Consider the following 21,900-nt stretch of genomic DNA (forward strand, 5'->3'; position numbering starts at 1 on the left):
CAGCTCGAGGACGGAAGACGCGAGGTCCTTTAGGTGGCGGTAATGCGCCTGAACGAAAGCAAAAGAAGAAGAGGAAGAAGAAAACCGGGAACAAACAAAAGTTAATGTGTAGGCTGTGTGAATGGAACAATTCACCTGTGCTCATTTATTAATTGTGTGGAATGATGGGAATGCATGACTCAAAGAATATCAATACTGTAAGTATGATTTCGGGCTAATTGCTTGGAGGAAAAAAAAACATTCTAACGTAGACTGCTTGGTTCGGTCCGATTGGAAGCTTGATACTCCCTTTTAGAAAAACACGTTAACTGATTTCTCGCTGTTTCTTTTCCACCAGACGCTCGGGAATTACCGAAATTAATGCCCCGCAAAGTCGCAAAGACAGAGAAGCCTGCCCTGCTATTCGTGGAGCGTCCTGTGCGTGGAGCCAAACTTCAAAATGTGCCTGACGTCCGAGCTGCGCTCAATCCCAAAGAGTTTTTCACAGAGACGCAAATACACCACGGCTCAACTCTTAACTCCTGGGTGAGTTGATTGTTTCTTCAGAAGACGTTTAAGGATGGAGTATGGTACCCCTTTTGTGATGGGAGAAAAAAAAAAAAATTATGATACAGGTCTCTGTTTTGGTGCAGTCAAGCCTAATCTTATGAGTTTCAAAGGACTGTGTTATGTTGGAGCTTGTGTGGTCCAGTGTAAAGAGGAGACAGACATTAGAGTTTACAAAATGAGGACTGAATTGGTCTGGGGCCAAACTGATGAGGCAAGAAAGGAAACATGATAGTGGGGTGAGCAATAAGCGCACATCTTACAAGTGAGGACAATGAAGTTATACATAAGTCAAAGGTTCTTGCAGTGCACCTACAAGGCCTGCGTTGATGCAATAAACTGCTTTAATTCAAGTGTTGTGCTCCCAATGTTTCAGGTACAGCCGCAGTTTGACTGCTCGCTTGCGGCTGCGCCCCCGGTGAGACGAGGGAGGAGAAAATGCCAGTCCGCCACAAGCGTCCTCGACAGATGCACTCAGCTAACCAGAAAGAACAATGTCTGCAAGTTCCCCACGCTTTCATTCCAAGCGGGGGCGAGAGACAGATCTCATAAGCTGAGGAGCACAAGCACAAAGAGATGGAAAGAGTGCACCGGGTCACCTAGAGCCGGAAATCAACCCTTGGGGTCGTGCCAGAGCAAAAGAACAGACTTCAGTGGACATTGCTCGGGTGCTCCGAAGAGACAGTTTGGCGAAACGATTCCCGAACGTAATGCAGCTCACGTCAAGTGCTCGGATCGAGCCGGAATTCAGTCGACAGACGGACACAGAACTCCAGCAGAGGGAGCCTCGACACCTGGCTCCGTTGAGTTTAACACCACTGGTGCCGGCACTGTCAACCCACCACCTGATGTGGACACTCCAGAAATAATGCAGGGAGGAGGCAGCTGCCCCTCCTCTCCCTCTGTACATTTTCTCCTGGCCCAGCCGTGCACGCCGCCGTGTGACAGGCCTGATGTTCTGGTGAACGACACGCCAGAGAGGGATTATGGAGTGAAGGTGACATGGAGGAGGAGAAAGAATTTCATGTTGGTGTTAAAAGAGAGGGGTCACCTTTCTGAGTCAGATGCACTAATTCAAAACTGATGTCTTTTTTCCCCCCCCCACTATCAAAACAGTTGCTTGTTTATTTATTTTTTGTTGATGTATTGTTGCTGCTCTAAACCTCAGAATGAATGAATGAATGAATATGAAATTTCTTATCAACTTACTCTAGACATTACCGGTGCTTATCACTGCAATAAAGAAAACATGAACTGACAACAATGTTTAAATCAATTATAAATATTTTGTGGTGTTAGAAAGTATATTATGCATTTAGTAGCTTTCAAACAACAAAGGGTTATGTTTCAAGAACCTTTTTATGAATGGACCTTGTAGCTCAAATATTTTGTCAGCTTCTGCAGTTCAGCTATAAAATAAATATACAAGTGCAAAAACACGTTTTATTTGTCTAAAACTGTAGCTGTGCGAATAGACACCGTTCTTTTTTTTAAGCTCGTGACGCATTTTTAATTTTTATATATCAAACGTTTCTCAATAAAAAAACGAATATCAATCAGGCTGCAAGACTCCGCCTTTCGCCAGAATATCGTCAAATCAAATTCGACCTAAAAGGCACGGCTGACCAATCACAGCCCTCATTCTTGGTGCGTTTGGTAACCAAGGGCAGAGTATCAGAGCTGCTGTGAAAAGCGTCCACAGGAAATAAAAAAGTGCTGTACCTCGGGGAGAGAGGTCTTTTTTTTCTCCCTTAGCAACCGTGGATAAACATGAGTTACTACAGCATAAGGTGAGAAAAAAAACTCCTAACGTCGTTCGTTCGCGGCGCTCCGACGTGTTGTTTTCGTTGTGTGATAAGAAGCCGACCCGGTGTGGTCACCATCATTTTGTGCGAGGGGAAACTTAACCGTGCCCCCCCCCCCACACAACTTTTCTGAAGGCAGCATCGCCCTCAGCGGAGACTGGGCTGAGACCGCTAGCATTTAGCTTGTAGCGGCTGTCGAGCTCCAGCGTTTCGCAGAAAAAAAAAAGACTGAAAGCTAATAATTTGGCTTTGGCTTATTTTGACGGTCAGTGTCACCAAGTGAGCAGTGAGCCTTACCGAGTGGGTGAAAAAAAAAGTCGTAAAATGAAATCGTTACATCGAGTCGAAAAGATAAAGAGAGACGAAAAAAAAAGAAAACATGGAGAAAATAATAACTGCAGCGTTTAGCTCCGATGGTGAACAGCTGAACAGAAACATGCTATTTTTGACTTTGCTTTAACGAATTTGTGTTCTGATGTTACTATGTCCAGCAGGGTAAAAGACTTTACAGTGACTGTAAACAATATTCACCCCTTTGGGTGGTTGATGCTTTTATTGATGTCATAAACCAATCACCACAAAGTGAAAACTGATGCCTACAAGGTAATTCTAAGTGAATAAATATTTGTATTGCAAAATAAGTGACTGTATAAATATTCACCACCTGTATAGTGACTGTAACTAGAAAAGATTGTAGAAAAGTACAAGTCAGAGGATGGATACAGAAGGATTTCCAAGGTCCTGAACATCCCCAGGAGTTCTGTTAGATCCATCATCAAGACATGGAAGGAGTATATGGAGCATGTGTAAATCTACCAGGAGCAGGCCGTCCTCACAAACTGAGTGACTCTGAAGAAGGACAATAGAGAGAGAGAGACCACCAAGACACCCGTAACACCCTGAAGGAGGTCCGAGCTACAGCAGGTGAGATGGGAGAGACTGAGCCACCAGTCTGAGCTCTATGGGAGAGAGAGAGAGACGCTCGTTAAATCTCCCCTTAGAGTTTGCCAAACAGCACGTGGAAGACTCCGTGGTCAAGTGGAAGAAAATTCCGTATTGGAGCTTTCTGGCCTATCGGACAAGACACCGTCTTGTCTGCACATCATCACAAACTTGCCACCCCACGCCACCCCCGACACTGTAAGGCACGGCGGCGGCAGCATCATGCTATGGGGATGCTTCTCGACAGCCGGCCCTGGAAGGCTTGTAAAGCTAGACGGTAAAATAAATGCTTGCAAAACATAAGGGGAATCCTGGAGGACAATCTGATGAAGAACTACAACAATGACCGATTTATGCTAGCAACAAAAGGGTGTTTTTATAGGCGCCGTTTAGCGGGTTTCGATGCATCTGTGGCTTCAAAGCTCAAACTACTTTGGAATTGAAAGCAAAAAGTGGCAACAAATAGGGGGAGGGGAGAAAGCCCTGACGTGTCCGAACATGCCTGAAATGCATTAAATTTACTATCAATCTCGTAAACAGTGCTCTACAGTTCCTGAATACATATTTGACAGTAATTCTTGCGTAGTCGCTTCCCTTTTTATTTTTTTATTTTATTTTTTTTCTTCCCTGAGTCACTTGGCGGCTCAATGCAGCTACGGACCCCAGACTGCGCGGCCCATTCCGGGACGAAACGTTTGAGGAGTGACAGTTTTCATAACAGCGTCAGGGTTTCGCGAGGGCTGCTTCCATGAGTCAGCTGTAGAAACTCATGTAGGTTTGTACTGTGTCAGCGTCTGGACTGGAGGAAAAAAAGAAATGGACGTACAGCAGAGCGGAATCCTATCAGGGCTACACAGAGGCTTTCTGATGCAAATACCGGAGCTGCCTTTTCTTTAAAAAAAAATACATTTATCTTTGTTTACCCCCGTATGAAAGCGCAGGCTGTCTTAGTTGGACGCTATGCCGCACAATGAAAATGTCTCTGCGTGGACAGCGGCGTACCTCAGCAGCTCAAACTATGACTTGTGGTTGAACGGTTTGTTTATTGAACACATATGGCTCCCTGTTAGAAGAAATGTGAGGCAAAGCTTTTGGTGTTTGTTAAGGATTCATCGGGTTGACTGGTAGAGAGAATTATTTACTTGAGCCAAACTTTCCACAGTGAACCGTTGTTCCAGGAGTGAGTTCTCAATAAGCTTTGCCAGCAGATAGCTGCTTCAGTCCCCCGCCCCCCCAAACATAGCACAGCGTCATTATTGCAGACACAACCACAGAGTGTCTCTTAGGGTCCCCTGCGGGACGTGGTATTATTATCCACTCTTACTGCTTATTTCCATCATTTGTTTGGAGCTCAATAATTACTCCCTCCGGTGAACGATTCCCTCGCTTATCACGAGTTGACTTATTTGCCGTTTTTCCTGTAATGTTTCGGAACAAACATGCACGATAGAATTCTAATTTTCTTTATGTTTTTGTTATTGTTGTTGTTCTTTCTGTCACGCTTGCAAATAGGTGCAGGGGGAGGAAAAAAAAAAGGGAGCTTCTGGTCTCCTAGCAACTAGATAAGGGTCTGTTTTTAGAAGAGGGCAATCTATAGGTTACCTTTTATGAAACAGACCCTTTTTTTTCACATTTACCGCGACAGACTAGAGCACTGTTTGCACATTAAAAACTTCGGGGGGACTTCCGGTCTGAGTAATGGCGGAGTAGGCAGCAAACCGGGAGAGCTCTGCTCAAATCCTTCAGAAATAGCCTTTACATACTTCGCAAGCACAGCGTCGCCTTGTCCAAAATATTTGCAAAGATGGGTAAGCCCACAAAGAAACTGCCTCAACCCCCAGAAGAACCGGGGGAGGAAGAAAATCCCTCTACTAGCCTAAAGACAACATGTGCTACTAGCCACGAAGAGCCGCCATTAACCCGAGCCGACATGGAGGCGATGCTTCTCAAATCCGAAGAACGGATAATCTCAACTTTAGCGGCACAGTTTTCTGCAGATCGAGCACGGATTGACAGTCATGACAAGACTATTCAGGAGATTGAAACATCAATGAACGATATGCAAACCCGATTAATGGAGCTGGAGAGCACATGCACCTTGCTCAAGAAAGAAAATGAGACACTCAAGCTTAAGACCGACGACCTGGAGAACCGCTCGAGACGCAATAATATTCGCATAGTCAACTTACCGGAAAAATCCGAGGGTCCACGTCCAGCTACTTTTCTCACCGAGTGTCTGAAAGAAATCTTCGGCCCTGACGCGTTTCCAACTCCGCTGGCTGTGGACCGGGCGCACCGTATCAATGTCCGCAGAAGAAACCAGAATGCCCCCCGCCCGTTCATTGCTAGGGTTCATCACTACCAGAACAAGGAGCTCCTTCTTAAACTGGCACGGGAAAAGGGTCGACTCGTCTATCGCAGAACAGAGGTCCATATTTTTCCGGATTACAGCCCGGAGGTGTCCCAAAAGAGAGCGGCTTTCTCCGAGGTCAAGTCTCAGCTAAGATCCGCGGGATATGCGTACAGGATGTTCTTCCCAGCCAAGCTTCAAGTCACGGACAATCACGGACTGAAAACAACTTTTTCCACCCCGGAAGATGTGAAGCTGTTCCTCGCAGGCGTTGAAGAAGAGCCTTGAACCCCTCCACTGTCGCCATTGCAGACCGTGGCACGGTGAGTCCTTCACCGGTGTGATGCGTACTTGGCTCCGCCCCGTCTCGGTCGCAGCCTCCCCAGAACTGCATCCAAACTCCACGGTATGCATGTTATGATAGCGGACAGAATATTTTGCTGTAGTAAGAGCATTTTGTGATGAAAAGTTCATCTCTTTCTGTATTACTATTAGTTTCTACATAGTTAAGCAGAACAAATTCACAAAACGAAAATGTTATAGGATAACTGTCCCCACCAAATATTGGGATGTTTGGGACAAGGCGTTATTCTTATTTTTTTTTGTATATCTGACTTTAATTTGTTTATTTATGTTCATAGCAGAGTTTAAGAAGTTTAGGGTTTAGTAGGTTTCACTATGGTCCACAAGAGCTCACAAAACCAGATTACTTGTAAACATAAGATGCAAGATTTTATTTATTTATTTATTTCTCTCTTTTTCTCTTTTTTCCTTTTCCTTCTCATTCCTGTCAGTGTTACAACTCCTGCAATATTCATTCCTCCACACATGTTTAGCAATACTAATATGGTTCCAGGCCTGTATGTAAGATTTGCATTCATCATTCCAACATGGCAGATTTAAGCAGACAAAGAAAAAATCACAGCATTACTTTTGTCTCTTTAAATGCTAAAGGTGTCAATAATACAATAAAAAGGCAAAAAATAGACAATTATCTTCGACAATTAAAAGCAGATGTTGCTTTTCTTCAGGAAACTCATCTAAAGCAAGGTCAGATAAAACTACTGAAAAGAAATTGGGTCGGCCAGGTTTTTCATTCCAATTTTAATGCGAGAGCCAGAGGGGCTGCAATCATGGTGCACAAAAATGTATCCTTTCAATCAGAAGAAATAATCTCCGATTCAGCAGGGCGCTACGTAATAGTTCGAGGTCACATGTTCTTTACCCCTGTCATTTTAGTATCAGTATATGCTCCAAACTGGGACAATAAGGACTTTTTTATAAAGCTTTTTTCTATCTTGCCCAGTCATAACAATTACAACATAATTGTAGGAGGTGACTTCAACTGTGTTCTTGATCCTCGTCTTGACAGATCTTCCATTAAACCTCAGACCCTGTCCAAAAGTGCTAAAGTTATTAATAACTTTATGAACCGGGCTGGTCTATCTGACATATGGAGGTTTCATTCCCTAAAAAAGAAAGTGTTTTCATTTTTCTCCAATGTCCACCACACATATACACGCATTGATTACTTTTTAATAGATAACAAATTACTTGAAACCACTCACTCATGTACATATCACAGTATAACCGTGTCAGACCATGCTGCTATCTCTTTTATTTTGGAGCTACCCGACTGCCCCAGACCCAGGCGCAACTGGAGATTTAACACTCTTCTCCTGGCAGATGAGGATTTTAATAAAAATTTGGCCTCTGAAATAGATTTCTTTCTTGAAACTAATAGCTCCCCGGAGATTAGTCATTCACTTCTATGGGAAACTCTCAAGGCATATCTACGTGGACAAATAATTGCTCATTGCTCAAGAACAAATAAAGCTAAAAGTACGATCCTTAAAGATCTATCACGCTCAATTGCAGAGATTGACAAGCAATATTCAACTTCTCCTGTGCCGTCCTTGTTTAAAGAAAAGCTGCGACTGCAGGCAGAATTTGACTTACTGTCTACAGATAATGCCACACAGTTAATATTAAAGGCACGTCACAACATCTATGAATATGGGGATAAAGCGAGTAAACTCCTAGCCCATCAAATTCGGCAGAACTCGGCTTCTCGTTTAATTACTAAAATACAAGACAGTGCAGGACAAACAGTAATAAATCACGAAGGAATTAATGACATCTTTAAACAATTCTACACAAAGTTGTACACGTCCGAGAGCCAATGTGATCTGTCCCAAAAAAATTGCTTTCTTGAAAAATTAGCTTTCCCCACCATTCCCCCCGAAATTTTACCCGCACTAGATGCTGAGATATCGGTAATAGAAATTAAAAATGCAATTAAATCATTGAGGACAAACAAAACACCTGGCCCAGATGGATATTGTTCAGAATTTTATAAAAAATTTATAGATAAGCTTTCTCCACTTTTACAGGCAGTTTTTAATGAATCACTATCAGCTGGCGCTCTCCCTCCAACATTATGTCAGGCTGCAATTACTGTCTTGCTGAAAAAAGATAAAAATCCACTGCAGTGTAGTTCATATCGTCCAATCTCGCTGCTCAATGTGGACTACAAAATTTTAGCAAAAATTTTGGCCGGTAGATTGGAGAAAGTTCTGCCACAGATAGTCTCATCTGACCAGACAGGCTTTATTAAAGGAAGAAGTTCCACTGCCAATGTAAGAAGATTACTCAACATAGTACACACTCCACCCGGTCAATGCAATGAAGTTATTTTATCTCTTGATGCAGAAAAAGCTTTTGACCGGGTGGACTGGGAATTCTTATTTGTTACGCTTAAGAAATTTGGCTTTGGAAATGGTTTCATTTCATGGATAAAGTTACTCTACTTGAACCCAGTTGCAACAGTTATAACCAATGGACAGCAATCTCAATTCTTTACTCTCGGTAGAGGTACACGCCAAGGATGTCCGCTGTCCCCGCTCCTCTTTGCGTTAGTAATAGAGCCATTGGCTATTGCCCTCAGGCAAGCAGACAACTTCCGAGGCATAGAGCGGGGTGGATCACATCACAAATTGTCTCTGTACGCAGACGATTTGCTTCTTTATGTATCTGATCCCAAATTTTCTCTTCCTTTCATCATCAACTTGCTTAACCGATTTGGGGAACTCTCTGGCTATAAAATTAATTTGAGCAAAAGTTTGATATTCCCACTGTATCTAGACGCTACATGTTCTCTTGACATATTTCCATTTAAAATTGCCAGAACCTCTTTTACATATCTTGGAATAGAAGTGACACATAATCTGTCGGCGCTTTTCACCAAAAATTTTACAGTTCTTATGGAGAAATGTAGACAAGATTTTGACCGATGGAAAGATCTTCCGTTATCAGTTACTGGAAGGGTCAATATAATTAAAATGGTTGTACTACCAAAATTTACTTATCTTTTTCAAAACATCCCCATTTTCATTAAAAAGTCTTTCTTCAACTCGCTTGATAAACTTATAGGCACCTTTATTTGGAAAGGAGGATCACACAGAATAAAAAGATCCGCACTTCAGAGACCAAAAAATAAAGCCGGACTAGCGCTCCCAAACTTTATTTATTACTATTGGTCTTGCAATATACAAAAAATTCTTCATTGGGTTCACTTCGACAAAGATCGATGCGATTCGTGGGCTTCCATAGAGCACACCACCAGTCATATGCATCTGGGTTCACTGGTATGTGCTGCATTAGCTCCCTCGACCGTCCAATCAAACTTAATTGTCATTCAAACTCTTAAGATATGGATACAGTTTAGGAGGCACTTTGGGCTAAAAAACACATCTGTAAATGCCCCCATCTGGGGTAACCATAATTTTCCACCTGCTTCCATGGATGCATCTTATCATTTATGGCACACAAAAGGCTTAAAATATATTTTCAACCTGTTCTCAGAGGGTCAGTTCTTGTCATTCACCGACCTAAGTGAGACATTTGATCTTCCAAAGTCGGACTTCTTCAGATATTTGCAAATTAGGAGTTTTGTCCAAAAAAACTTCACTTCTTTTCCAAATATACCAAATAATAATACCTTAGACGATATTCTCTCTTTGTCACCTGCAAAGAAGAGATTAATTTCGACTCTATACAGACTAATAAACGAAGCTCGTCCCGCCTCTCTTGAAGAAATCAGAAAGGGGTGGGAAACTGACTTGGGTCTGGCAATTAATGATGAAACTTGGGAGGCCACTCTTAGACGTATACCTGGGTCCTCAATCTGTGCACGTCACGGTCTGATACAGTTAAAGGTGGTTTTGAGAGCTCATTTCACTAATGCAAAACTGGCAAGCATGTATCCCAACTCAGACCCTTCCTGCCCACGCTGTAAAGGTCAACCAGCAGATCATATACATATGTTCTGGTCGTGCCCTGCACTTTCTACTTTATGGTCAAACATTTTTGATGTATATACAAAAATCTTTGGGGAAAAAATGTGTCCTAATCCCATGAGTGCTTTATTTGGAATTATTCCCTCCGACTGCCCTCTATCGAATAATGCACGTGATGTTATTGCTTTCACTACCCTTATCGCAAGGAGAAGCATCTTGCTTACTTGGAAACGGCAATCTCCGCCTAGCTTCAGTAGATGGATTAGAGAGACAGTGTACTTTCTGAAACTTGAAAAGATAAGATTTACCTTAAAAAAAACTACACAACAATTCTTAGAGACCTGGAACCCTTTTTTGAATTATTTTAAAGAACTACAAATACCTCTTGACGTGAGTAATGCTGAACACGACTAATTTATTTTATTATTATTATTATTTTTATTATTATTATGTTTTTTGTATGTATTTATTTTATTTGTATTTATTTATTATCACTTTCCTTTGTTTACCTATAATTTTAATTTTTATCATATATGTATGCTTGTTAGCTAATTACTTTACTATTACTTTATTCCTGTAACTACATTGTAAGCTGCATATTTTAATAGTGATACCTGGGTGGGAGGGTTGGGTTGGGTTTTTGGCAAAAATGTATGTATACTATAACGATGGAACTTAATCTCTGCTAGCCAACTGTATTTGTTCATCTATGTTTGTGAAATATTTTGAAATAAAGTCTACAATCTGGAAAGAAAGAAAAAAAAAAAAAAACTTCGGGGGCTATCCCTTGATGCGGACATTGTTTCTGAAGCTCACTGACCTTCCACTGTCGCATGGCTGTGTGTGTGTGGGTTGATATAAGCTGTGCTCACTTATGAGTTGAAGGAAAGGAGCCACACCTGACTAGACTTGATCATGAAGTTCCTGGGAAGTAGATGGGCAGTTAAATGGGAGGACCCCAATGATGGCAGCTATAATTTAAGACTTATTTCCAGCCACCGGAGAAGAATGACCTCATTTAAAACCAAAGCAGGCCAAGACGGCTCACCTCTGTAGTCACGTCAGTCCTGATTCAAGAGGACATTTATCGTCCATCCTAGCTTTATTTATTTTTTTTTTCCTTGGACTAGTATCTTTTACACACCAGCTGACACTTCCACACCTACCCCTGGCTGGATTCTTGTGCGTAGTCTGAAGCGTGAAGTCATGGCAACGGCACAAGCCTCCCGACCTCAACCTACCTCGGCGCTGGGTTGCTGTCACTCCCGTGGGCGGGGCGTAGTAACGCTAGTCTTCCTCAGTTAACGCTTCCAAGAGAGCCGGGAGCCCGCAGGTCTCTGTCCGTCGGGCTGCGCGGGACCGAAGCATCAAGCATCAAGGCGAACGAAGAGTTTGGGGCGGGGGTGCGTACTGTTCCGAGGATTAACATTCCCCCCGCATTTGCGTCCATGGACACTGTAAAGACTGAGGGGTCCCAGCCTGCCTACAGCCGCTGGTCATACAGGTAGCTGCACAAACCGGCTTCAAATCTCTCTTTTCTTTAGTTCTTTCCTTTTTTTTACACCTCCCTGAGAAAAATACGTTGATTTTGTCTTTTTTATATGTATGCAGAAGTTATAGTACCAGGTTTTCCATGTTCTTCTTCTTTTAATTGTACCTAAAATCATGATTATTATTATATTCCTCCAGCATTTTCCTAGTCCTTCAAGTGGCTAGTGGACAAACTGACCTGCAGTCAAATCGTGCGTCTTGCTCATGTTTCTACCAAACATGTCGTTACTTATTCAGAGCATCGGGCTGTGACTGTGTGTGTTGTAACCAGAGTTGGTGATTGTGTGTGTGTGTTGAACATCCATGTAACTAACAGCACGCTGAGCGAATTCGTCCAACTGGATGCCGACCGACACAGCTGAGGCGACTGCGACTTTGAAAGTGTTTTCTCTTCGTAGTTTCTCTGTCCGTGCTCGGCGGCGTTTAGCCTTTTCCTTTCGGCGGCTGACACCCAGGGACAGTCCGACTTAGCTGTAAAGTCCGATCGGAGTTCATGTAGCTCTGGTTCGCTGCGGAATAAAAGCTTTCAGAATACACCACACATTGTATTTGTTTTAATTAATTAAAAACTTACTATAGGTTGTTTCCCAAAAGTGCCTTGGAAATGCAGACGTTTTGTAGAATCTAGTGCAAAGACAAGATATTAAACGTTGAAATGAACAACATCCGGCTGCATCTCGATTGTTTTCATTGATCACCAATGAGTGTTGGGAGTGTTTCTGTTGCCTTTTTGCTCCTTCAGAGTGTTCTCTCTCAGGCTGCTGATTTATTTAACATATGATAAAGATGGGGCGAGACGTTTGCTCTCTCGGAGCAGCACCTCGGTGTGGTCGTGATGGATGATGCCGTGGCACCGAATTCACAGAAAAATGCCCTTTTCCATGAGCATTCCAGAGGCACACTCAGAGTTAGGTTACTGCACCTTTCTGTAGTCGTAACCTGCTTTATGTAGCTGCAACAGAGTGGTTCATGATTAATATTAGAGAACTGAAGGGTCAGCGTTTGAGGACGGACGTATAAAAGTGTGATTTCCTCTTTGTGTTGTTTCCATGTGTGGACACACGGGGAATTAAGCATCTAAGCAGCCGTCGTTCAGGTCTGAACTCTCCTCCAAGCGGGAGATTAGAATTAGGTTGCTCTCGTTCCACTTATAAATTCCATTTTCAAGTGGCAAAGTGGAAAGCTTTTAATTAAAACAGGCGTGCGACAGAGCGGACGGCGGTCTGATAGTGCCATATCTTGTCGTTCGCGAGCAGTTTTTAACAGCTTTGTGCTTTTGTCAGGTAGTCACGAGTCTCCTGCAACCATTTGTTTTTCTTTTTTTCTTTTTTTTTTGGTGTCAGACCTCTGAGCAGAGGCTGACCTGAGGAAACCTTTTCAGATTCTGGAAAAGCCGCTCTAACACATCCCCGCGTCTTGGCGGGCCGTCTTCTCTGTCCGTCTGGGAATCTTTGCAGCGAAGTGCTAGGGGCCTCAAAATACCGCAGAGTCCCGGGACGTGCGACTCGTGATTTTTAATCAACGATGGCGGAGGTGCGCTGTTGACATAGACACCATCTCCATGGTTACCTTGGTTTAACACATAAAGAAAGGGACAAGTGGCGTGTCCTTCTCTTGTCACCTAAGCTGTGACGAACTAATGAAACATTGATCCCTCACATCTCTGTAACTGTTTTTGTGCGTCTTTGGAGCTTGTGTGTTTGTGTTTTTACTTGCAGTAACAGGATTTCTCCTGATATAATTCTCCTCATGCACTGTACAGCACTTTGTGAATCATTCCAGCTGTAACAGCAGATAAAGTGTCCCTCACACACTGCAATGTTCCTTCTTGTTGCCGTGTTGCTGATCGGATTTTGTCGCTTTTATCTTTCCATGCACCCTGCTCTTCTGGCCCCCGCCCCGAAGACCATCCAGCTCTGCCAGCTTCTCCTCAAACTCGGCATCAAGGTACATGACAGCGCACACACACACACCGTCACAGACCACAGCTTTCACGACCAAGAAGTGATTAACGGGAAGGTGACGGAGTTGAAACGGTTTCGCGAGTGGCCAATCTCACCGCTCGGTTCGCTCGCAGATCTCTTCCCCCCAGCTGAAGCCAGCCCAAATGACATTCTGGCACATGTAATTAAGAGCTGCTCTGCGCCCTCCTGCTGTCCTCTCTGTCACCACCGCCTGTTCTCAGGCGCTGTAATGGCTTCCCAGGGGACCCGTCTGCTTGGGAACCGTTCGGGGCACTTAGTGAAGGATTTATTAGTCATTATACGACACTCTGGTGCGAAATGACAAATTTTTTGACTAAGGGTAGCACAATAATGAGTCATGGCTCTGTAGCTGTACTCCTACACAAGCAGCGAGGCCCATCAAAGCTTTTTGCTGGGGTAAGGAACTTGTCCTTCGGAGTCTTTTAATATCCTGCGTCATCATCCGCAGTCTGCACCTGTTCATGACAGCGGCTGGAGGAGGGAGGATGAGCAAAGTCCGATACCTGCCGAGCTCGCCTCGTCTCACCCGTCTCCACGGGATAAAGTCATGTCAGCGCAGCAAAACGCGTGACGTTTCAAGATTTGCCCGACAGGAAAAGATAAAAAGAGAAACGAGAGCCGGTGACCTGGACGTCGCCGCATGCCCCGCCAGTTGTGACTCACTCGTGTGTGTGTTTGGGAGCCGAGCGACTGAAGGCCTCCGAATCCGACACGACAGTAGTGACTCGGACTCTTGTTGTTCTCTCTCATCACTGTAGCTTAGCAACGAGGGCTCAGTCCCTTCAGATAGGCGGCGAACGGAAAAAGACAGAGGCTTCTTGGATTGTTTGGGAACCATGTTCGTTTTTGTTTCCTATTTATTAAATATTCCGTCAGGGAATTGTAGAAGTAGTTTTGCCAGAATATAGTTGCATGCCTTACTCTATAGTGTCGACAATTGGAGTGAAACTAATACTTATTTTTGTAGTTATTTATTGACTTGTAGTAGAGCGACAGCTGCCCTCTGCTGGCGTAACAATGAAATTACACTGAGTGAAATCTTGTTTTATGTTTTCTTTTCTTCCGCAGTTGCCTTGAAAGCGATGGTGTCAATTTTATGCAACAGAAACTGGAAAAACAGGTGGGAAACAGAAGCAATTCTTGTCTCTCTATGTACGTCTGAAGAATCAGCGTAATTAAGGTTTCCACGTCACTCGCTTTAACATTGTATGTTTTTGGGGGAATTAAATTGCCAGGAATACGCACCTCTTCTGTCACACACGAGTTGCCTTTTTTTAAACCTTTTTGTTCCGAGTCATTGCACAGCTCTTCATCCCAAACTTTGCCACAGAGCTGCGGTGCAGAGCTTTGATCCGAGCTGAAATCTGTCCTCTGATAGCTCACTTCAGGCAAGAAGAAAGCAGGTGGGGGTAGAGCTTAAATGAAAGGAGAATACAGTGAGTCCCACAGTCCCACTGTGGCTTTCTCTTTTTGCGCCGCACATTTCAGCCGAGCCCCAAATACCTCATTATCCCTGCTCTTATCTAACAAATACACACGAGCGCTTGTGCTCAAACAGGACCAGATGCAGGCTTCGAAGCAACGTGAATGTACGAACCCGCGCACGTTAGACTGGTTGATTTGGTTGTGTTCTCTCAGATTTTAGAGTTCCAAATGCCCTTTCCGACGGAAGATTCGAGAGGAGCTCTGGGGTTACGTCCCTCCCATCTCCCTTCCTCCCTCTCGCTCGAGCGTCGATCGCCGCTCGTTCAGTTAGCAACACAGAAACACACTCACTTTGGTGCTTGGTCTTTGGCTTAGAGATTTTTTTCTTTTCTTGTCCTGTCAGAGGACCACATAATGCAGAGGAGGCAGTTGGGTTTTAGTGTTTTAAACTAATCTTCAGAGTGTCTGTTTGTTCCTCGTTTCACTCCATGAACATGGAATTTAGGACTTTTTCACCCTAAAGGAGCAGCGTTTTTGTGCTCCCAATGGAACGGGTTTGTACTTTTTAATTTTCTTTTTCTCATATATATTGAAACGATAAAGGCGAGAGGCAGTTATTCCTTCGACTGGTGGCGTTTCTTCCAGTGATGGGACAGAAAACCTGTAGGTCCTGTGGCACCTTTTTTTCTTTTTGCATACAACACAGCGGAGTTCTTGACAAGAACTTGCATATAGAATTAAAAAAAACAAAAAACGAATCAAGTCCAATATTTGCTTTGCATCACATGCTTTGTTTTTTTGCCGTTTCGGCTTAAACAGGAAGAAGCGTGAAACGCCTTAATGCAGTCACATCCTGATCTGTAAATGCCACGCTCTCGGTCCTAACAAAAGGAGCGAGCTTTACAATGGGCCGGATCAAAATAGCCTGCCCGAGGATCAAATAAACTCCTGCGATTTTGCTCAGTGCTGATAAAACGCACTGCTACACCTTTTAGCGACTTTTGCAGTTTGTCGTATTGCAGTTATGATAGTGCTGCCTCATCCGTTTGCGCTAAGTTGCTCAGGTTAGTTCTAGAGCTGGGTGACTATCCCCTAATTGTTGTCAAAGCATGCATAGTTGTGGCATTGTACCAAAAGTCTTACATGAATCCAGTTTTTCACACAGTCGCAGGCAGAGCAGCAGATGTTGCTGTCGTATTAAGAGTAAAAAAAAACAAACAAACTGTGAAGCAGATGTCTTCGGTTTTCCCACCGTTAGCACCGGGGCCGATGAGTTCGGAGCGTTTTCTGGCACATTTGAGACGGAGCCTCCCGGTCTCTTCCAGTTCACTACACGGCCTCGCTAACGCTACTTGTTGTTGTGCGTTTGGCGCCCTAATTAACGTGTTTGCAGAATCCATCTGCCGCTCCAACCTCAACGCTGTGAATTATGTTTTTTTTTTTTCGGAGCATAATGCGTGAAGTCATGCGGAGCTGATCTATGTTTTAATCAAACTCAAATACCAGGTGCAATTTGTGTGTTTTTATTTTATTTTTATTTTTTTGAACCATGCAAGCTGTTTGCAGCACTTACCGAAAGGCGCGGGTTACATCTCATCATACATGCTAGCGTAATCACTCACAGCTTGGTGATGCTTCCCACCTTCGGTTATGTGGAATATTTTCATCTTTAATCGTTTTTTTTGTTGTTTTTTTTCCTGGCCGCGCACAGTTTGATGTGCCGTGACGCTTGTGTGTCTTACAGAGGGCGCTGCTGGAGCAGAAGCAGCGGCGGAAACGTCAGGAACCCCTTATGGTCCAGCCCAACACGGAGGCTCGGCCCCGCCGGCCCAGGGTACGGCGGGGCGAGGAGCAGGCCCCGCTGGTCGACTCTCAGCTCGGCGGCACCAACGATGTCATCATAGACGGTAAGGAGAATTTGACCTTTCTGTTGTCATGGGAAAAGTGGTGACTCAGTGGGCAGAAGGCTTATTTTCATAGGTCTGGTTGCTTGTTTATGTTTATGTCTGCAGTTTTTTTTTTAAAGTAAGCCTGCTAATTTAGCTGGAGCTGACAAAAGGAAAAAAGATGCACTGATGAAGTTAAAGCAAGAAAATGGCTGCAGTGGATGCAAGATGATGCAAAAGTTGGCAAAAAATGATAACAAAAATAGCCAAATCCGTAATGAAACTTCAGTAGTGGTCACCATCGTGTTGACATTTCAAATGTACATTAAGATAAGAAGTAATAATAAACCCAGAAAACTATTTTACAAATGACCGAGAGGTTTGTAAAAGAAAGACAAGCTTAGAAATCTTTCCTGCAGGTATCGACGGTCCGGCGGCTTTCCTAGGCTCAGAAGCCCCCGACCTGGGAACGAAAATCCAGATTCTGTCAGTAAGCCAGTCCCAGACCCAGTCCCCCCAGGCGCACCGTCAGCCCCAGCCTCAGCCCCAGGCTCAGCCTCAGCCTCAGTCCCCGGCTGCTGACGAGACGGAGCGAGACGGAGACACGGACACCCTGCTCGAGCCCAAGATCGATATCCAAGAGATGCTGCAGAAACAAGGTGAGCATTCCGCCGACAGGACTTCCAGCTGTTATTTTAGGCTTTAACTTTTCATATGATGTCACAGTCACCAATTAAGCAAATGCAGTTAGATTTGGATTGTTCGTCAGTTAAGACTTACAGTAAATTTACATTTGTGTCTGACTTTAAATAGACCTTTTGGTGATATTCATGTCCAGACGGTTGACTCTGTAATCCACTGCTCATATAACATCTAATTGAAGCTCCAGAGTCGCTGCCAGAGGGTTGCTAACACTTGATTGTTCCTGCTCACTCTTTGAATCAAGCTTTTCTACATGCTCCGGTATAAATGGCACGTTCGGCTGACCCCAAGTTTTGAATAAAAACGCATTGCTAATTCAGTTCAGTTGAAGAGTACGACATCGTAAATATGGGTTATTCTGGTAAGGCGGTGAGTTTAGAACTTGCTGTTTTAAATGCCTCTGAAAGCGCTGCGCACCTGTCACTTTTTGAGAGGATTTAATCCCCGTGGAACGCTCCCGTCTCCTGTCAGCAAGAGCTACACTTTTTTTTTTTAATTTTTTTTTTAGCCTCAGTCGAGGAATCCAATTATCGACGAAGAGGCAGATGTCGAGCAGTCCGGGACGGCTCCAGTCTGCTGTGATGGTTTTAACATCTGCGTGGAGAAATCAGCTGTAGGAAAACCTGCACAGGCTGTTTCCTTGTTTTTGGGTGGGGGGGGGCATTGTGTAGGCTAGCGATGAGGATTCAACTTGCTGTTGTTCTGCTTTTGTTTTTGCATTTGCGTCACGTCTTATGAACGTTTGTGGCACGAGCCAAAAGATATAGCAAAATCTACCCGAGTTGACTTTTTTCTTTTCTTTCTTTGTGCCAAAACTAAAGACCTCCCTGTAAATATTAGGATCTCTGGGCTTTTTTTTCCCCCCTTCCTTTCTCCTTCTTCTGTCCTGAGTGTGTAAGCTTGCCGGCAGGATGAAATGGTTGAAAACGGCTTTCCCGTTTGATTAAGAATGCTCTCACCACCCCGCCTCTTCCTGCCAGGCCTGTGCGGGAGCATGAACTTCGACGAAGCCAGCGAGCACGAGGACAACGCCGAGGAGGAGCGGACGCGCGCCCCGTCCTCTCAAACGGATGCGACCAGGCCCGCCTCGGCCGCCAGCGGCAAGAACGTCCCCGTGAGTTCATTCGGAAGCCGCCGAGCTTTCCTAGATTCGACCAAAACAAACAAAAAAAAAGGAGTAAACCCCAGTGTTCATTCTACCCAGGAGGCTGCCATCCCTGGATCCCCCGCGACAGAAAGCCTGCTAGCAGACGTAGCCAACCTGGAGGAGTTTGTCTTGCGCCCCGCCCCTCGCAGCGTCACGGTGAAATGCAGAATCAGCCGGGACAAGAAGGGTATGGACCGCGGCCTCTACCCGACCTACTTCATGCACATGGAGCAAGACGATAACAAAAAGGCGAGCCTTAAATTCATAAGCAGGAGTTGCTTTTGCAATTAATCGCACGTAATGTAGCACATGTGGTCAGTTTGCAAAGGCAAAGAAAGTTGACGCCTGTATGACACTTTGTTCGATCTTTAAAGGCATTTAATGTCGCAACATCTCCCTTCGCAGGTATTCTTGCTGGCGGGCAGAAAGAGGAAGAAGAGCAAAACGTCCAACTACCTTATTTCAGTCGACGCCACCGACCTGTCGCGGGGGGGAGAGAGCTTCATCGGCAAACTCCGGTAAACTCGCCTGCCAACTCCTCAGACACACTGTTAAACTGCCATTTGTTGATGGCATTCCTGACATTAACCCTAAAAGACTCTTTGACTTTAAATTACACAATAAAAGACGAGAGTAGCTATGATCTCTGCGATTAAAGCAGAACTAAAAGTCCTTAAATATGTGCAGCTCGACCAGGAACAGCGTGCTGCCACTTTTAGTAGCCACACGATGAACGGAGATGAATGACAGATGAGAAAACTCAGCCCTCTTTGGACCGTGGAGTGTTTTCATCATCCAAAGTGTAAATGGGTCACAGACAGCTGGACTTTACGTCAATTCAAACTTTTAAGTTTGAATTGTTCTACAGATATTCCTCCCATAACTCTTCCCGGTACGTGTACGGATGGCCTCTTGTTAACCTGGCAAACACAGGTGTGTGGTTACCGCGGCGATCCTAACGAGCCCCCTGGCAGCAGCTTTTGACATCCTGTTTAATTTTGGTCTTTTAACGCTCCACGGGGCTTTCAGGTGTCCTGCATCTGTACGATAAAGCTTCTGTAGGTTGGTTTTTATCGAATGTGTGTGTGTGTGTTCATTTTAACATCAGCTCCAACCTCATGGGGACCAAATTCACAGTCTACGACAACGGCAGCAACCCCAGCAAAAACGCCGGGACTCTGTTGCAAGAAAGCGCCATGCGGCAGGAGCTGGCTGCCATCTGCTACGTGAGTGGATGACGAAAGCCGGCAGGGCTTTTAGGTCGTCTTTTGTTTTTGTTTTTTCTTCAAGGTGAAGTTGTCACATTTGTTTTGTTTTGTTGTTTTTTTTTGGTACCTTTGTACAGGAAACCAACGTGCTGGGATTTAAAGGGCCGCGTAAAATGACCGTCATCATCCCCGGCATGAACATGAGCTACGAGAGGATTCCCGTCAGGCCTCAGAACGTGAGTTTGTCACGGGAAGGGTCGCACAGAACCTCGAGCACCCCGGGTATCGTCAAAAGCACGTGCTGTTTTTTGCCACTCCGCTAAAATCTTTAAGACGTCGTCTCAGGCTGCTTACCTGTGACCAAATTCGCGGTGAACTCTGAACCCGGGGTCCGTTTGTGGCGAGCAGGAGCAGGAGAGCCTGGTGAACCGGTGGCAGAGCGGCACCATGGACAACCTGATCGAGCTGCACAACAAGTCCCCCGTGTGGAACGACGACACCCAGTCCTACGTGCTGAACTTCCACGGCCGCGTCACGCAGGCTTCGGTGAAAAACTTCCAGATAGTCCACGACAATGACCGTACGGACATTTTTCTTTTACCGTCGATTACTTTTTGTTTTCCAGTTTTTATTCTAAAACTACTGCTGAGTTTACAGTGGACTGACACTTTTCTCCCCTCCCAACCCCAGCCGACTACATCGTCATGCAGTTTGGCCGCATCGCTGAAGATATCTTCACGCTGGACTACAACTACCCCATGTGCGCTCTCCAAGCCTTCGCCATCGGCCTGTCCAGCTTCGATAGCAAGCTGGCCTGTGAGTAGAAGATGGTGCACTGTGTGCAAACCTCATCTCTCTACTTTTTTTTGTTTTTTGGTTCTTTTCTTTTTTTCTAAAGCAGTTTTGCAGGGGATCAGTTTACCCGCTTGCGTGCAGTACATCTGTAATTGTGCACGAGCGTACAGGTCAAAAGGGAAACCTCACCAGCGACGGAGAAATGAGACGCCACGTGCAAAATGTTGTTTGTGACACGTGGAATTATTCTTGGATTTTATGTTGCCTGTAATGCCTTCATATTTTCCTTTTTAATCAGTGTTTTTTTTTTTAATTCTTTCTCTCTCACTTTATTATAGCTGTAACTATAACAAAGCCTTCTGTCTGGCGCCACCTGCAGGCCAAAGTTTAGACATTTCTCCTGACACAAGGAACAGAGAAAGGAGCAGCCTTTGACCTTTCATTGGACACGACTGAAGTCTGTTTTATTCTCGTTTACGTCTTTAAACGTGGCTGTACTCTAAATCAAATTTAAACATCTACTTTTCAGGTTTTTTTGCCGTCCTCTCTCATGTATCCTTGTGTCAAAGGCATTTTTTTTTTTTTTTAAACAGAGGTTATGTTTGTGTGTGTTTGTGGTTGTGACGTCTTTCTTTCTTTTTGTCGTTTTTGTTTTGTGGAAGTTTTATAATTACAAAAAAAACATGCAGAATTGCACATTTTAAGACAACAAATGCACATATTGCATTTAAACTACAACATAATGACTTCCTGTTTGTCAAATTCATTGGAATAGTTAAGTGTCGTTCCATAAACAAGGCATTTTTGAATATGTCTATGTTTGAGTTAAGAATTAAAACACTAAAGGTTTTTTTTTTAACCATTTTCGTTTTTTTAAAGCACAGACAGAACAATCAATCAGGACTAAATTTTTTTTTTTAAATCTACAGACAAGCTAAAATTCATTTTCATCTTATACAATTAAAAAGTAAACCTCCCATCATATTGTTCTAAATAAATTAAAGAATAGCTGTTTAAAGCTTATTAAACCCCCAAATGGTCATTTTGTACTCTGCTAAATTGACGAGTTGTGCAATTTTAATTTTGAAGAATGAAGGTTTATAGAAAGAACTATTTTTAAATATATATATATATATATATTCCTTTTACTGTGAAAAGCTTTTGTGAAACATATTCCAGTCGTAACTTTTCGAGACACGCAGTCAGCTGCTCGGCTGTAAATCGACAAATAAAAAGCAGAACAAATGATCCGGCTTGTTT

General features: G+C 44.0%; 2 protein-coding genes across 4 annotated transcripts; both read left to right on the forward strand.

The window, feature by feature from the left end:
- Window positions 1-41: 41 nt before the first annotated feature.
- Window positions 42-2,055, forward strand: rhno1 (RAD9-HUS1-RAD1 interacting nuclear orphan 1). The gene is made up of 3 exons (XM_017411527.3): window positions 42-197; window positions 338-525; window positions 923-2,055. The coding sequence occupies exons 2-3, from the start codon at window positions 361-363 to the stop codon at window positions 1,628-1,630; spliced, it is 873 nt and encodes a 290-aa protein (XP_017267016.1). The 5' UTR covers window positions 42-197; window positions 338-360; the 3' UTR covers window positions 1,631-2,055.
- A 131-nt stretch (window positions 2,056-2,186) lies between these two features.
- On the forward strand, window positions 2,187-21,881 carry zmp:0000000711 (tubby-related protein 3). 3 transcript variants are annotated; one of them, XM_017411476.3, is made up of 12 exons: window positions 2,187-2,336; window positions 13,398-13,439; window positions 14,546-14,597; window positions 16,647-16,809; window positions 17,208-17,447; window positions 18,471-18,604; window positions 18,695-18,886; window positions 19,043-19,155; window positions 19,746-19,863; window positions 19,983-20,081; window positions 20,254-20,425; window positions 20,536-21,881. In XM_017411476.3, exons 1-12 carry the CDS (start codon window positions 2,317-2,319, stop codon window positions 20,667-20,669), a joined length of 1,479 nt encoding a protein of 492 aa, XP_017266965.1. In that variant the 5' UTR covers window positions 2,187-2,316; the 3' UTR covers window positions 20,670-21,881. The 3 variants fall into 3 exon arrangements, with proteins under 3 accessions (XP_017266965.1, XP_017266964.1, XP_024860755.1); XM_017411475.3 differs by lacking the exon at window positions 2,187-2,336 and adding an exon at window positions 10,676-11,445; XM_025004987.2 differs by lacking the exons at window positions 2,187-2,336; window positions 13,398-13,439; window positions 14,546-14,597 and adding an exon at window positions 14,637-15,456.
- The last annotated feature ends 19 nt before the right edge of the window (window positions 21,882-21,900 follow it).

Source organism: Kryptolebias marmoratus, linkage group LG18 (genome assembly GCF_001649575.2).
Source record: "Kryptolebias marmoratus isolate JLee-2015 linkage group LG18, ASM164957v2, whole genome shotgun sequence".
Taxonomy (NCBI): domain Eukaryota; kingdom Metazoa; phylum Chordata; class Actinopteri; order Cyprinodontiformes; family Rivulidae; genus Kryptolebias; species Kryptolebias marmoratus.